Below are 14,666 nucleotides of genomic sequence, written 5' to 3'. Positions count from 1 at the left end.
AATTCATCTCGTGAAAACATCGTGAGGAAACTTGCATGTGTCTAATTTCAACGAAATTCTGCTACATGTGTATTCCGCCAACCCGCATTGGAGCAGTGTGGTGGAAAATGCTCCAAACCTTCTCCTTAAAGGGAGAGGAGGCCTTTAGCCCAGCAGTGGGAAATTACAGGCTGCTAATGCAAAAAGTTTTATTTGTTAAAATTTTATATTATTTATTTAGTAATTAATTGTTTTATATATAATTGATTATTATGGGTTGTGTTTTAAGTATAAAGTTTATGATTTAGGGTGACTCTGGTAGTACGTTGTTCAGCGGCAATATTTTAATAAGTCTCGCTCCGTACATTGGAATTCTACCGTGTGTTTGAGTTTCTCTGTCAACATAGTATCTCAGCCTAGGATTAAAGCGAAGACTGGACTTTAAATATCACAATTAATTTTATACTAAAACGTATCTACTATTATAGTCGAAATTTGAAGTATTCTTCAAAAATTTATGAACATGTTCACAAATATAATTTATAATGCTAATTCATTTGTTTTTTTTTCATCAACGTCCAATGCAATTTTAATTTCAAAACAATAATATTGCCCAATTTTATAAAAAAATTCATTCGTAAAATGAATATTTTATTTTGATATTTTTTTAAAAATACTTATTATAAAATTTCCTGTAAAGTACTTTTTCATTTATATTTTAACATTGAGACTGTTTTTCGTTAATGGAAAATAATTCAGCTCATACAACTCAATTTAAATTCTATGCAAAACAAATATCATGAAATCAACTCTTTTCGCAATGCAGTACATTTTCATTTTTAAACATTTAAATAATATCAATCGAAAACCAAAACATTTTATTATTAGATTGTAACAAGTACCCACTTTTAAATCGTATTTTATACGAATACGTAAAATGAAATGTACCACGAATCAGAGTATAAATTCTCTCACATTATTATAGCAAGATATTAATATAATTCAAATGACATGTAATAAAATTGTTATATTAAACCGTATATAATAGAAAGAGAGAGAAAGAGAGAGAGAGAGATAGACAGATAGAGAAGGGAAGGAAGGATCACTCTATTGTAAGACGCTTAAAATGACTTGTAAAAAATGACCCAAAAATGTTGTAAAAAGACCAGATTTGGATATATTCATGAAAAACCAAAATTTTTTATTTCTAAACATCGTGTCAAGTTGTTCAGCGTGACACTGTAAGAGCCCAATGGCAGTAAAATAGGAGAGACAGCTAAATCTCTCAGATTTAATAACACTATTTAAAAATTACAACTAGATTAGCTGAGACAAAATCTTTTGATCACCTAAACACGATACAGAAACCAACTCTAAGCATGTGGCTTTGTGATCAAACTCACTTCTTTCACGAGTTCTACTTTGTGTTCATACAAAAACCGCCTGTACGTCGAGTGCTCACCGCTGAGTATTCAACGTTGCACTCTTCTATAGCGAGAACGTTTTCACTATTGGAGCAACAGTTCCGCAATGGGTTCGCAAACGTATGTTCAGGTAGGCTTTAGAGAAACAAAATGTACAAATTACATCTATACTAAGAAAACTTCGTGTGTCTTTAACGAAAGCAATATGCAAACCCTTGCAATTATTATTAGGGGGTATGATATCTGCAACTCTAACAATTCTGGATTCTTGATTGCAATTTACTAAATTGTTACGTTTTAAAAAGGAATTATTATTATTTTATTAATTTTAAAGAACGGACAATAGTTACTGGCCGGCTAGAGAGCCGCGCTATGGCTCTATTAAAAAAAAAAAACCAAATGTAAAATTGCGAACAGTCGTCGTCAGTTTTCATTGAAATTAAATCAAAACAAAACCTGTCATAGTTTTCGAAATTTGTAAAAAAAAAGTAAAAAAAAAAGTTTAGCGTGCGATCCACTAGTCGTTAAATAAGATGGTACGGAGGTGTGAAGTTGTCTATTTTGAGCGACTTGACGTTTAATTGGTGGTTTAGCGCGCAACTTCATGATGTAATTTTTGAGTCAGCTTGCGCGCGTATCATAAAGATACACTCTCATATTTTTTTCATTTGACTGAAAACAAATTTCTTTGTATAAAAGGTACTCCTTTCACGAGTTTAAGATTTTATTATTAAGGTTGCCATCGGTTCGAAGTGTAGAATCTGCTGAGCGGAACTAGTAATTAATTCTTTGTTGGAAAGTCTTTCCAATCAATTAAATTACATAGGCAGGTCAAATAAACACATTTAATTTATTAAATATCCTGCACAAATATACCTAATATTGACTACGGTTTTTATCATCTATATAATCTTTGATTGAGTAATTAGATTTTTGTTAATAATTTTTTTTTTTTAACTTAATTTTCAAATATACATATTAACTGGCACAAATAAAACAAATTGCGGGTTTTTTGTATAGCAGCAAATACCTTACCTAAGGATTTTTAGACCTCGGGGAACGAGAACTCTGTGTTATGACATTGCTTTATTTTTCGTGTTTAATAAGCTTGACATGGATTCTACCAAAATAATAAAATTATTATGGATATACACAATGATGTAAATAAACTTTAATGCCACTGTAAGTATCTCAACTTCAATAAAAACATCCCGACGCGAGTTCTCAGTGTTCAAATAGCCCGTAAATTTTGTTTTTCGAAGAATTCATGCAGTTATTATATCTGATACTCTGATAATAATAGAGGTGAACTTTGAAATAAAACTAGTTTTTAACGGATTTAACCGCGTATATTAATTATTTTAACATCCCGACGTTTCGAGCACTTTGCAGTGTTCGTGGTCACGGGCAGACTAAACTAATAACAGACTAAAAACTAGTTTTATTTCAATGTGTAATAATCGCGAAAATCTAAGACAACAGAGGTGAACTTTCAACTGTCTATTATATCCGATAAATAGTCTGTCTGATAGGCTTTGCGATACGACTGAAGCAAAACTGCCCATATCCTAACTCCGACTACGTAGATTTTAAATGTCATATGTAAGCTGACTGTACTGCATGATATATAAATCTTTGCTCATATCACCAACGTGCCTTGGAACCTAAGATTAAGGTTGAGTCTCTAGTTACACGGATAACCCTTCAAATTAAAATAATAATAATAAAAAAAATGTATTATTGTACAGCGATAGAATACATGATAAGTGGCAGATACCTACGAAGATGTTGTTGCAAAGAGCCTTTAAAGTAAATCGTATAAAAAAGATTTTATATTACTGTTGTGACAAGTGTAATAAAAATGGTAATTATAAAAGTGAAATTTGTATTATTTCCGACTGTAATAATAAATTAAACACTAAACATATTTCAAATATAAACTTAAGTCTTATCAAACGGAATTCGAATATATGCTCGTATATAAATAAAGGTAAATAATTAACTTTTATGTTAATTGCAGAACAGTTGCGACAATGTTTTCCGTTTTGATATTGCTAAAATTGGTTCTGATTTCGTTTTCAGCGAAACAAGTTACATGTGAGTATTTATTTATTTATTTATTAATTTATTATTTATATAATTTCACTACGATTAATATAATTAATAAATCTAATTCGTAATATAATTATAAAAGAGCCGAGATGGCCCAGTGGTTAGAACGTGTGCATCTTAACCGATAATTACCGGTTCAAACCCAGGCACTACTGAATTTTCATGTGCTTAATTTGTGTTTGTAATTCATCTTATGATCGGCGGTGAAGGAAAATATCGCGAGGAAACCTGCATGTGTCTAATTTCAATGTCAATATGCTACATGTGTATTCCACCAACCCGCATTGGAGCAGCGTGGTGGAATATGCTCAAACCTTCTCCTCAAAGGGAGAGGAGGCCTTAGTCCAGCAGTAGGAAATTAACAAGCTGTTAATAATGTTGTAATATAATATTTTGTCAAATTATATTCATTATTTAAATAATGTTAGGTATTAATATGTATTAAAGTAATTAAACTTATTTAGAAATAGCTTATCGAGTAGTTTTGCTTGGAATTAAAAGAGTATAAGTAAGTTACATGTTAGTAATAAAATCAACCTTTTTGCCACTGAATCTAATGGGCAATTGAAATCATCAGCAATGGAAGGATATTAAATCCGCTGTGTTCAGTCATATTAGGTATAAACTGCATCAGGTTGCTGCCTCGATAGTTAGAACATGCTGAAATGGGGTTTACGTCAATATTCGAAAGAAAATATATCTTACAAACTCCATACCTTGATCATTTAAGTTCTTTAAATAATTAATTTTCTTAAACCATAATTACAGATATTAATTATAATTGTTTGTTTTACAAAGAAAAACCCATTTTAACAAAAATCTGTTAAAATCTTTGTAAGACTAAATCCGTTCGGAATAAATTTGTATATAAAATGGCATTTGATAACTGCCGTTTCGCATAGAAGAACTGTAATTTGCCGATGATCACAGGATCTACATTTTATTTTTCACCGAAAATTTATCAAAATTACTTTTTAATCGTCTTTACCAGAAATATTTGAAATAAAGTTTAAACATCGTGTATTCCTTAATAACACAGCGAGTGACCTCGAATCACGTATACTCTACGGAGAGACTGCGAAAATAGAAGACTACCCGTTCTACGCTGGTCTTGATAATTGCGGTGCCGCCATTATCTCCAATACGTGGATTTTGACCGCTGCTCATTGTGTCGATAATGTTCAGTAAGATCATATCTGTCTTCCTATTCCATATTTATTATCATTTTATATAAATCATTGTATTTATAAAATGTACGAAGGTAAGGTGGTTCAGGGGTTAGAAAATGTGAATCATCATAAATGATTGTGGCCTTAAACCCGGGGGAGCCACACTTAATTTCTGGTCATAATTCATCTTCAGTTAGAAACAAATGAGAATCGATAGATCCATTATTTCATTCCAAGCGATTTTTTCGAGCACTATCGAGGTCATTTATAATTGCCACGTCAGTATTAAGTATCACGGTTCCAATGTTGATATTATCGAGAAGACTCGTCAAAAATCTCAATAGATACTACAGACTAGTTTCTGTATAAGTATCGATGGGTTCTTTTATTACATACACTCATACATTATATAAAAAGGTCTTTGTATAATTCTTTTTTTATAAAATCGGTTGGTTGTTTGGAAAATTGGTCACCTGATTGTCAGTAGTCACCACCGCTCATAGACATTGGTGCTGTGATAAAAATGAACCAATAAATGCGTCACCAATTTTGGAAACTAAGCCCTTTGTGACTATAGCTAAACTGGCTTACTCACCCTTCAAAACGGAAAACACCAATACTGAGTACAATAGTCAATTTGGTTGTCGTTAGAATATGTATTGGTACTCCAGACGGGCTTGGCACAAAACCCTACCACCAAGAAACATTATGACATAAAGAATTCATTGATTTTATAAATATTTTTCAAAATGTTTTAAATTAATATGTAGAACTCAGTTTAAGAATGTATGTGATTTTATAGACATTTATTCCTATCTCATACGAACACGTTAGCGCTGTAACGGTTACTCAAAAAAGAACCTTAAATTAAGTATGTATTGATTTTGATTTTAATTAACCTTCCTAAATGATAAGAGTTAAAAAATGTTCAAATTAAAGGTTTTTAATTTAAAACATTTGTTAGTCTAAGCGATCTTTGAAAAGTATTTGTAATATATTTTTTTATATGTTTACATTTTTAAAGTTAATATATTCAATACGTGATATGAGTAAAATATCCTTAGTTAATAAAACATAAGGTAGATGGAGCCTGCACATAATTATAGTGAACCAACAAAAGCGAATACAAATTCCCGGTAGTACGAAACGACGTATTTATTTCTGTGTGACGTTCTTCTTTGCCAAATTAATTTAAAAAAAAAACTATTTTCATTTTCCGCTAAATATTTTTATTTCAATTCTATAAAAGATTTATTTTATATAATATATAGGTTTATTAATATGCTGTACATTTATTTATAAAGTAAGTACATTAGTCGGTTAAATTTATTTTTGATGTGATAATAAATTTCAGACCTTCGAGAAAGAATTATGTTTGGGTTGGCGGTGAAACATTCGCCAACAGTATTAAAGTTCCATACAACAAAGTCATCATACACGAAGAATACCAAAAGATGGAAGGATTACCAGTCCACGATGTCGCCCTGATCAAACTATCTAAGCCTTTACAGTTTTCAAAAAAAGTCCAAGCAATCAAACTACCGTCTAGACCAACATCTAACTCCAGAGTAGTATTCGTTGGTAGAGGAAAGGATGAGGTAGAACTAATCATTATTACAATGTATATACTAATGTTATATTTGTAAGTAAGTCTGTCCCTCTGTCACGTTTTTATTACTAAATCGCTGAACCGAATCAGATTAAATTTGGTACGAACAAGCTTGAATCGGAAGAAAGGAGATGGGCTACTTTTTTTATGAATACGCGAGCGAAGCCGCGGGTGATGGATAGTAGTTTATATATTTTACATTTTCACTTGATTATTTCTATCAGTCTTTTCTTTATTCAAAGTTCCTTCAAGTAATAAAGTTGTATCTTTGCTTTGACAAAATCAGTCAGTCGGGATATTGCCTTATAAAACATATTTAGCTGACGTCATAGACACTTTCCAAAACCTTTGTCCTTGGATCTGTTGGAATAAAAAAAAAATTTCCTCACCATTAATAATTTATTCACCCTGAAATGGTTTCACAATCAAAATTAATACAAAATATTTCTTTGCTCGATTCTTCCATCATCACGATTAAAGTTAGAACTACAAGTCTCCCCATCCATTACAGCAACATCCGGCTTTGATTTATTTCAAAATGTTTAATTTTTTGTCAAAACCGGATGCAGACAAAACTATTTAAATTGAATTAATTCCACTAATAATACTTTTAATTCATAAAAATGATGAAATATAATCACGTTAAAATATACTAACAAATTAAGTACAAGCAATGCGAAGGAATTAAATGACGAATTAAAATTTGATATTTATTTATTGTTTATACATCAAATTACATACATCAAAGAGGCCCTGTACCCCTGAACTAGGAGAACCCGTTATCTTAGGGGCCAGTGACTTCCCAATCAGTGTTTACATTTATTAGACTTATTATTAAGTTTTAACTTGTGCTTAAATATATTAGGATAGTACAAAGAAATAAAAAAAAAAAAAAGATTACAGTACAAAAATATGTCAATATAATGTATTAATATAATATTGTCAAAATATGATGTTTTAAATGTCGTTTCACAGACAGGAAAGATATCGAAACATTTGCAGAAAGTCGATCTTGTTCGTTTGACTACTGAACAGTGCATTAGCTTAGTGCCGCAACAGTACCACAGCTACGTGCGGCAAAACATTAAGTTGTTCGAGAAAATGAACATCTGTGCGAAGAGAGAATCGGATAAGCCGAGTATTTGTCACGTGAGTTAATACTAGTATATTAAATACTAGCTACGTATCTGCCGCTTTATAACTATGCATTTTATTAATAAAGAAAATTATATGAAAGAAATATAATTAACATACATACATAACATAACATAAGCAGCCCGTAAATGTCCCACTGCTGGGATAAAGGCCTCCTCTCCCTTTGAGGAGAAGGTTTGGAGCATACTCCACCACGCTGCTCCAATGCGGGTTGGCGGAATACACATGTGGCTGAATTTCGTTGAAATTAGACACATGCAGGTTTCCTCACGATGTTTTCCTTCACCGCCGAGCACGAGATGAATTATAAACACAAATTAAGCACATGAAATTTCAGTGGTGCCTGCCTGGGTTTGAACCCGAAATCATCGGTTAAGATGCACGCGTTCTAACCACTGGGCCATCTCGGCTTCATATAATTAACACCCTTTAGCAAATAGGAATAATGTATCTTCCTACCAGGGTTATTGTGTCTGAAAACACTTTTAGAATTCTATCTTCATTCGAACCCTATAGAACTAATCAAATCTTACGTCTTCATAATATTAGTATGGTATAAGTTAGCTGATCAACTGTGCTAAGTAAGAACTATTTATATTTCAATTGTAAGTTGTTGTATTTTACGCAAAATGCTCTTTTAAAGCGTTTATAGTCAATATCTAACTGGATGTTAGGATTTAGATTAATTTGCCAAACAGCAATAGTATTATTTTACTCCGGTTTGAATAAGTGACTTAGTGTAAAGACAGACTCTAGTGACGTAACGTCTTAGTTACCAAAGTCAGTGGCACATTGGCGATTTTTCGTGGTGACCATTTACAATCGTGATTTACGGTGAATTTCGAGTTAGCTGTAAAATAATATTTCATTATCAGGGAGTACCAATAAAAGTATATTTTATAAAATAATCCCAGTAGTAAACGCGGCGTGAGAAAATTTGATCCCTTATATTTTCGTACCTTAGAAAAAATATCATAGGCTTTTTACTTGCACCTGATTTCTTGTAGACGGATTATCGTGCCATTAGTCTATAAGATTGGAACTTATATTTGCTGGTCTTTGAGTTTTCTGTATTCATTGTTTTCAACGACTATATTTTTTTACAGGGTGACTCTGGTAGTCCCTTATTCAGTGGAAATACTTTAATCGGTCTTGCTTCGTACATTGGAAAACAATGCTCTCAGGTGCGCTTGGGATTCTACGTGAATGTAGCATCTTACATGCCCTGGATCAAGGCAGCTACTGGTCTTTAATTAAAGAGCTTTCTTTTGTTCTTAATACATATTATCTACATTTATATAGTTTATTAATGTGTTTATAATTATATTCAATTTAGTTATAGTTAATTTGAGTTTTAATCACCTGTACCTATAATTATGTTTACGAGATTTTATGATACGTACACCATGTTACGTGTTCGTGTGTAAATTACGTACCATTTCTAGTGCTGTAAGTAAGTACGATGGAGATCTTAGTCAAAGGTGATTTTGCATATAATTTATATATTTATCGAAAGGATTAGGCATGAACTCATTATCAGACATGATGATAACCGAAATGTAAGTCTATTCGTTCATGTTCGTAATATATCTCCTTTCGATATTCCAACAATTACGACACTTTTGGCTGTCACGTTTTCTCTATTTATTTTTTATTGTACATGCTGACATTGCCAGCACGTGCAATAAAAAATAAATAAATCCTAATTAAGCTGTTTGATGCTTCGACATATTAAAAGTATAGAAAATATCGTAAGGACACTTAAATATATTAAATACAGTTTTTTTAAAACTTATATCAATGAACAAGCATGCAGAAATAACAGTAGACATCTGTTCTAGAAACAGTTATCAATGGTTGGATCGATTGAGTGAAAAACGCATTCAAACATTGATAAGTATAAGTCATAGAAAACTAACTCCATATATAACATTTTGAGATTATTTCTATAGAATTGTATACGTAATAAAAACACAAGCTATGTTCTGTATTAGACATGGTTATAAACTCGATGGTAATGTTAGCTACGTCTGTTATTTAAAAAGGAAGGAGGAGCCAACTATCCGGGATATATTAGTGTAAGTACCTGTTCACTATCTAGTTCCTCTTATAATCCGGTGGTACGGCAAATGCGAATCAGTGTGAAAGATTTCAAGAAGCAAACAATAGTAACTTCTAAATTTCGAGCTGCTATTAGAAACTGAACTCAGGAGCTCAGAATCTGGTTATTCGTTCTAGACAAAAAAAGCAGCAATTAATCACGTCACACTAAGAAAACTTCTCAGGGGTACGTAAAACTTATCTTAGCATATTGAAATAAGTTTCATCTACAGGGTAAGGCTCTAAACTACACTTTTTACAGGTGAGTTCACTAACAAGACGATCCTCTAAATTAATATATTCAAATAGTATATTGACTTAAACAAATGAACACTAATAACCAGATCATTGCTTTAATTTCAAGCGTCTTATTTGCATTTGGTCCTGAAATAATATTTATGGATACGAATAATTTAATATGTGCGAGGTTCAGACGCAGATAGAATCTTTAATGACTAGAGGTCAAGAAGTCAAGGTTGTTATTAAGATAGTTTATTCATATTTTTGGCGTTCTTAAGATTAATTTTAACAAACAGTTCGACAATTATGTAAATTATTCAAGTCAGTATTAGTCTTTCCACAATTATCATCAAATAGTCATTGAAATTCATCCGTTAATTAACTATTTTATTAATAAATAAGAACTGAATATATCTATGTTGGATCACATGTATTAATAAGAATAAAAAAAAAATATAGATCAGTATATCGCGTCGTATTGCTATTACGTCACGAATGTAATTTTTATATTCATTAACAGTCAATAAAATTTGAGTGACAAAAGATACATTTACATAAACACACACACATACACAAACAATGGCAACGGTTACGTTTTTAGGGATTTCAATAAGGAACTTTCGGTTTCGGTTGTTATTTGCGTATTTTATTCATTGAACGATTACGTCTCTGCAGCGCGTTTCTGTAAGAAATCACTATATTGACTACAGAGTTACAGTGATACGCCATTTTGATACGTGTATCCTATACATTTTGTAATTATTATAGTCAAAGTCGTATATGACATTCTGACATTTCGAGCTGGTGTTCTGCGGTGAGTTTCGAGTTTCTTGTTAAAGAATAACCTAACTGAAACAGATACAATATAGAAAATGTATTTGAGTAAAATAAAATTGGTAGTAAGTAATTCGTTTCCATTACACCTAATATTAAATTTGACTTCTGTTGTTATACAACAATTTTTTTGTTACAAACTCAATTATTAAATATTACTAAAGTAATATGTTTTTAATATTGTCTTACGCAGGTCAGCTAGTCAACCGATATATTCGAGAATCAAAAAAATATTCGGGAATAGTTACGGAGTTATATAATAAAATATATGTTCTAGGATTATATTTTTTTATCTAAAATAAGCAAGCACATCGTACAAAATAACTAAAGCGTTACCCTCTGTTCGAAGTGTACGCTGTACGCCTCAAGAACGAGCTTTCCTCTCGTAGTGTTCTCAAGAAACTCCATTCTCATGCAAGGCACGTTCGTTACGAATTTACGGGCGATTCATTCGATATTGGATTATTAGGCATTGATCCTTTTAAAATTTCTCAGCTAATTCGTTTTGCGACGTCGCCGATTCGCAATTTCGTCGAACGAGAAAATAATGCCGAAAGGCGAAATTATACGCCACTCGAATGTTAATTTTGATGATATTTTATTATGATACTTAAGGGTTGGTGACCAGAGAGCCGTAGACTTATGTAAGGCACTCTTCGTTTGTTTTTGAGTTGCCTGATTGTATTTATTTCTAAGTAAATATATTTCGTATAAATCCTCCTACAGGAGTTTTTATTTTGAGAGCACTTTTTAGGAACTCTTGTAAAATGAAAATATACTTTATTCCACGTCGAGATACTACATATATGAACTCGGAACGCATTTGCGATTTTCCAAAAATAATACATACAAAAAACAAAAGCGTTGCAATTTTATTACGTAAGAAATCCTATACTCGAACTATTGCCTGAATTTTATGATTTTCTTGCTATTTATATGGACCAACGTAGATTTCACTTTGGGCAGTATATAATGGTCAATTTAAATTAGTCAGTCTTGTAGGATATATTGTATTATTGGAAAAATACATTAAAAAAGATTATGTCCAACCGACAAACTCTCTCACACTTTCTCAGGAACAGTCTCCACAGTAGCCAGAGATCAGCACTATCACTACCAGGAAATGCTTCTGGGGCCCCTCTGTCAAGGCTCTTGGAGAATATTTATATGTACGAATTATGAAAACAAGATTGTGGGCGGTGGACAGAGGACCTAATTAGTCTTTTTATCTTTCGTTTCTGTAATCCAGGCATGTCTGGAGAATATTATTCAGTCACTAAATGTAAATCTATTCAGCGTTTATTTCTGTTTTTGATGTCAATCTGATCTGAATGAATAATGTAATTTAATCTTGCACTGTTACGCTAGGGATGGGGATACGAATCGACATAAACCCGCAAACCCGGACTGACTGGATGGATGTCTGGATGGATGTCTCACATAACCCGGTTTTCACCCCGAACGACCTGGGTATCTCTCTGAAGGTTTTCACAGCGTGAAAAAAAGGGAAAGCCAAAGGACACGTTGAGATGACGATGTTCTTAAAAACCCAGGGATAATCCAAGCGAGCGATTGTCCAAGATGGATATGTAAGAGCTTTTGCCCAACATTGTAATCGTTCTTAAAATAACAATTAATATTAATTATTGTATAATTTATTTACGACATAAAGAAAACACTATTTAATTTGGAAATTGAGTACAATAATATTTTTTTTTTTAGTATAATAATAATAAAATATAAATTATTTTTTTTTTATAAAACGCTATCAAGGACTAATCTTAATAGTAAGTATGTGCAAATATAAATTAAATATAATACGCGTACTGTCCAAATGTCGTCAGAAAGTTTGGATGTCTCATGTAAATATATTTTTTATATGATATTACATAATATACGTCACCGTTACGATGAAGGACGTTTTTATACCATCCACTCGGTTGCATGACGTTAGATGGACCACTGCTCATAGACATACTATAGCCACGCCAAAAACCTTGGGAAACCGGAATACAAAATATTAATTATTGCTGTGTAGCGGTAGAATATCTGATGAGTTGGTGGTACCAATCTACCATACCCTACCCTGCCAACAAGTGAACTGAAGTTAGTTGGTGTAAATTAACCTTTAAAATTTCGAATTCGCCTTTCCTAAAACATAAAAGTCAGTTTCATTATGCAATTTTTGCATAAAGCTTAAGGGGTACGTTGAATCAAAGTTATAAGAACCAAATGCTATACAAGCTATGTTTTATGCCAGCGCGTCAACCACACGTTCTGGTAAGCAAGACAACTTTTAATTAAACACTAATGCTATTCGCGAGCAAATTAACAACTGGAAATAAGGATGTCCAGCGTTATCGATAATTTATATTTTTTGTTATTTAAACTTAAGTTAAAAAAAAAAACATAAGTCGGTAATGTCATAAATATATGTATATATAAAATTAATTATACAAAAAATAACGACCCCATAAAGTACAGTAACGACTACTGTATGCGACTGATATTTCACCTTGGTAATAAACAAAATGAACGTTAAATCCCCACGAAAAATGAGTTGGTACCATTTGACGGTCAACTCTTTAGTTGCTCCACGCGCTTATTGGTTAATCAAATAGGTAGCTTTACCTGCCTCTTGTACTCACTGATATCGAGAAAAAATATTATAAGTGATTACGTGATGCCTTCAGAAAAGTTGGAGTGGGTAGCACTGATTTGTTTGTAGGTATTCCGACACTCTTAGGGTCAGTGAACCCCACATACTTCAAGTGATGAAACGCGTAAATGTATTTTATGTTACATTATAATATAGTATAAATATATACGTTTATATATGTGTATGATAGATATGGTAACATATATAGAATTATTTTACTAAAAGTCCTCAATGACCACTATATATAACGCCACATAAATTTTATTATAATATATAACAGAATACTTAAACAACAGATTAAATAAAATTAAGAAAAATAAAAATTAAATCGATATAGACATCGTCACATCACTAGCCCCTATACGAAGAAATTAATTCATATATTTTCAGTCTTGCTAACGAATCATTCCAGCTTCTAGAGTAAACAGGAGCTGCCTCTATATACAGACAAAAACACACATGCACGCTGCATATACAGAATCCTTAATCAAGTAAAGGGTGTAAACATATTTTTAATCTGTGAAATGTTGCTATTTATTATCTGTAAAGTATGTCAGATTATAACACAAAAAAAAAAAAAAATTAATTAACAAGTCAATGATTCATAATGAAAACGACAGCAGTTTTAAGGTAAGAGCAATCAGCGGCGTTGTTTTTACTACAAGGAATTTCCATTCGCATTGATCTTGTATTCGCTTTTTTCGTGTCACTATAATGTTCAGAGCGCTTCATTAAGTTTTTTTATACTCTTACGTTTATGAAGGTGTGTCATTTTATAAGAAGATGATTTATAATTTTATATTTCATTAAATAATGAATCAATAAAATATAAATTAGATTTTATGGCATTGGTTAGCGGACGAGCACATGGGCCACCTGATGGTAAGTGGTCACCACCGCCCATAGACAAAGGCGGTGTAAGAAATATTAACCATTCCTTACATCACCTATGCGCCACCAACCTTGGAAACCAAGATGTTAGGTCCCTTGTGCCTGTGATTACACTGGCTCACTCACCCTTCTAACCGGTACACAACAATACAGAGTACTGTCATTTGGCGGTAGAATATCTGATGAGTGGGTGGTACCTATCCAGACGGGCTTGCACAAAGCCCTACCACCAAGTACTTCATACAACAGAGATACAATAACTCGGACTATTATAATTAAAAAAAAAAAGTGGTATTACAACATACATTGGAAGAATATTATGAAGAAAATAAAAATATTAAATTTTGATTAAATGTTTAACATTTGGCAAAATAACAAACAATTATATTTTGCTTAGATCCTCGTACAAATGGAAGTCGGCTAGACCACGTTTACACGCGGTTTTTCGCCAATCAACAGCTGAAACGTAATTGATATTTTACCGCCAAACATCA

The 14,666-nt window shown here is 32.1% G+C and overlaps 1 protein-coding gene across 1 annotated transcript; it reads left to right on the top strand.

Annotated features, from left to right (window-relative positions):
* The first annotated feature begins 3,386 nt into the window (after positions 1 to 3,386).
* LOC125067319 (chymotrypsin-1-like) lies at positions 3,387 to 8,794 on the top strand. Its single transcript, XM_047675854.1, has 5 exons — positions 3,387 to 3,500; positions 4,555 to 4,699; positions 6,039 to 6,282; positions 7,269 to 7,442; positions 8,555 to 8,794. Exons 1-5 carry the CDS (start codon positions 3,437 to 3,439, stop codon positions 8,699 to 8,701), a joined length of 774 nt encoding a protein of 257 aa, XP_047531810.1. The 5' UTR covers positions 3,387 to 3,436; the 3' UTR covers positions 8,702 to 8,794.
* The last annotated feature ends 5,872 nt before the right edge of the window (positions 8,795 to 14,666 follow it).

This window comes from Vanessa atalanta, chromosome 11 (assembly GCF_905147765.1).
Source record: "Vanessa atalanta chromosome 11, ilVanAtal1.2, whole genome shotgun sequence".
NCBI lineage: Eukaryota > Metazoa > Arthropoda > Insecta > Lepidoptera > Nymphalidae > Vanessa > Vanessa atalanta.
Note: the sequence above shows the minus strand (reverse complement) of the source record. Positions and strands in the feature narration are given on the sequence as shown.

Bases quoted from the DNA above. Each gene is read 5' to 3' on its own strand.
- LOC125067319 (XM_047675854.1), top strand. From the start codon at position 3,437: ATGTTTTCCGTTTTGATATTGCTAAAATTGGTTCTGATTTCGTTTTCA. The intron at 4,700-6,038 runs GTAAGATCATAT...AATAAATTTCAG, and splicing joins CATTGTGTCGATAATGTTCA to ACCTTCGAGAAAGAATTATG. The intron at 6,283-7,268 runs GTAGAACTAATC...GTCGTTTCACAG, and splicing joins TTGGTAGAGGAAAGGATGAG to ACAGGAAAGATATCGAAACA.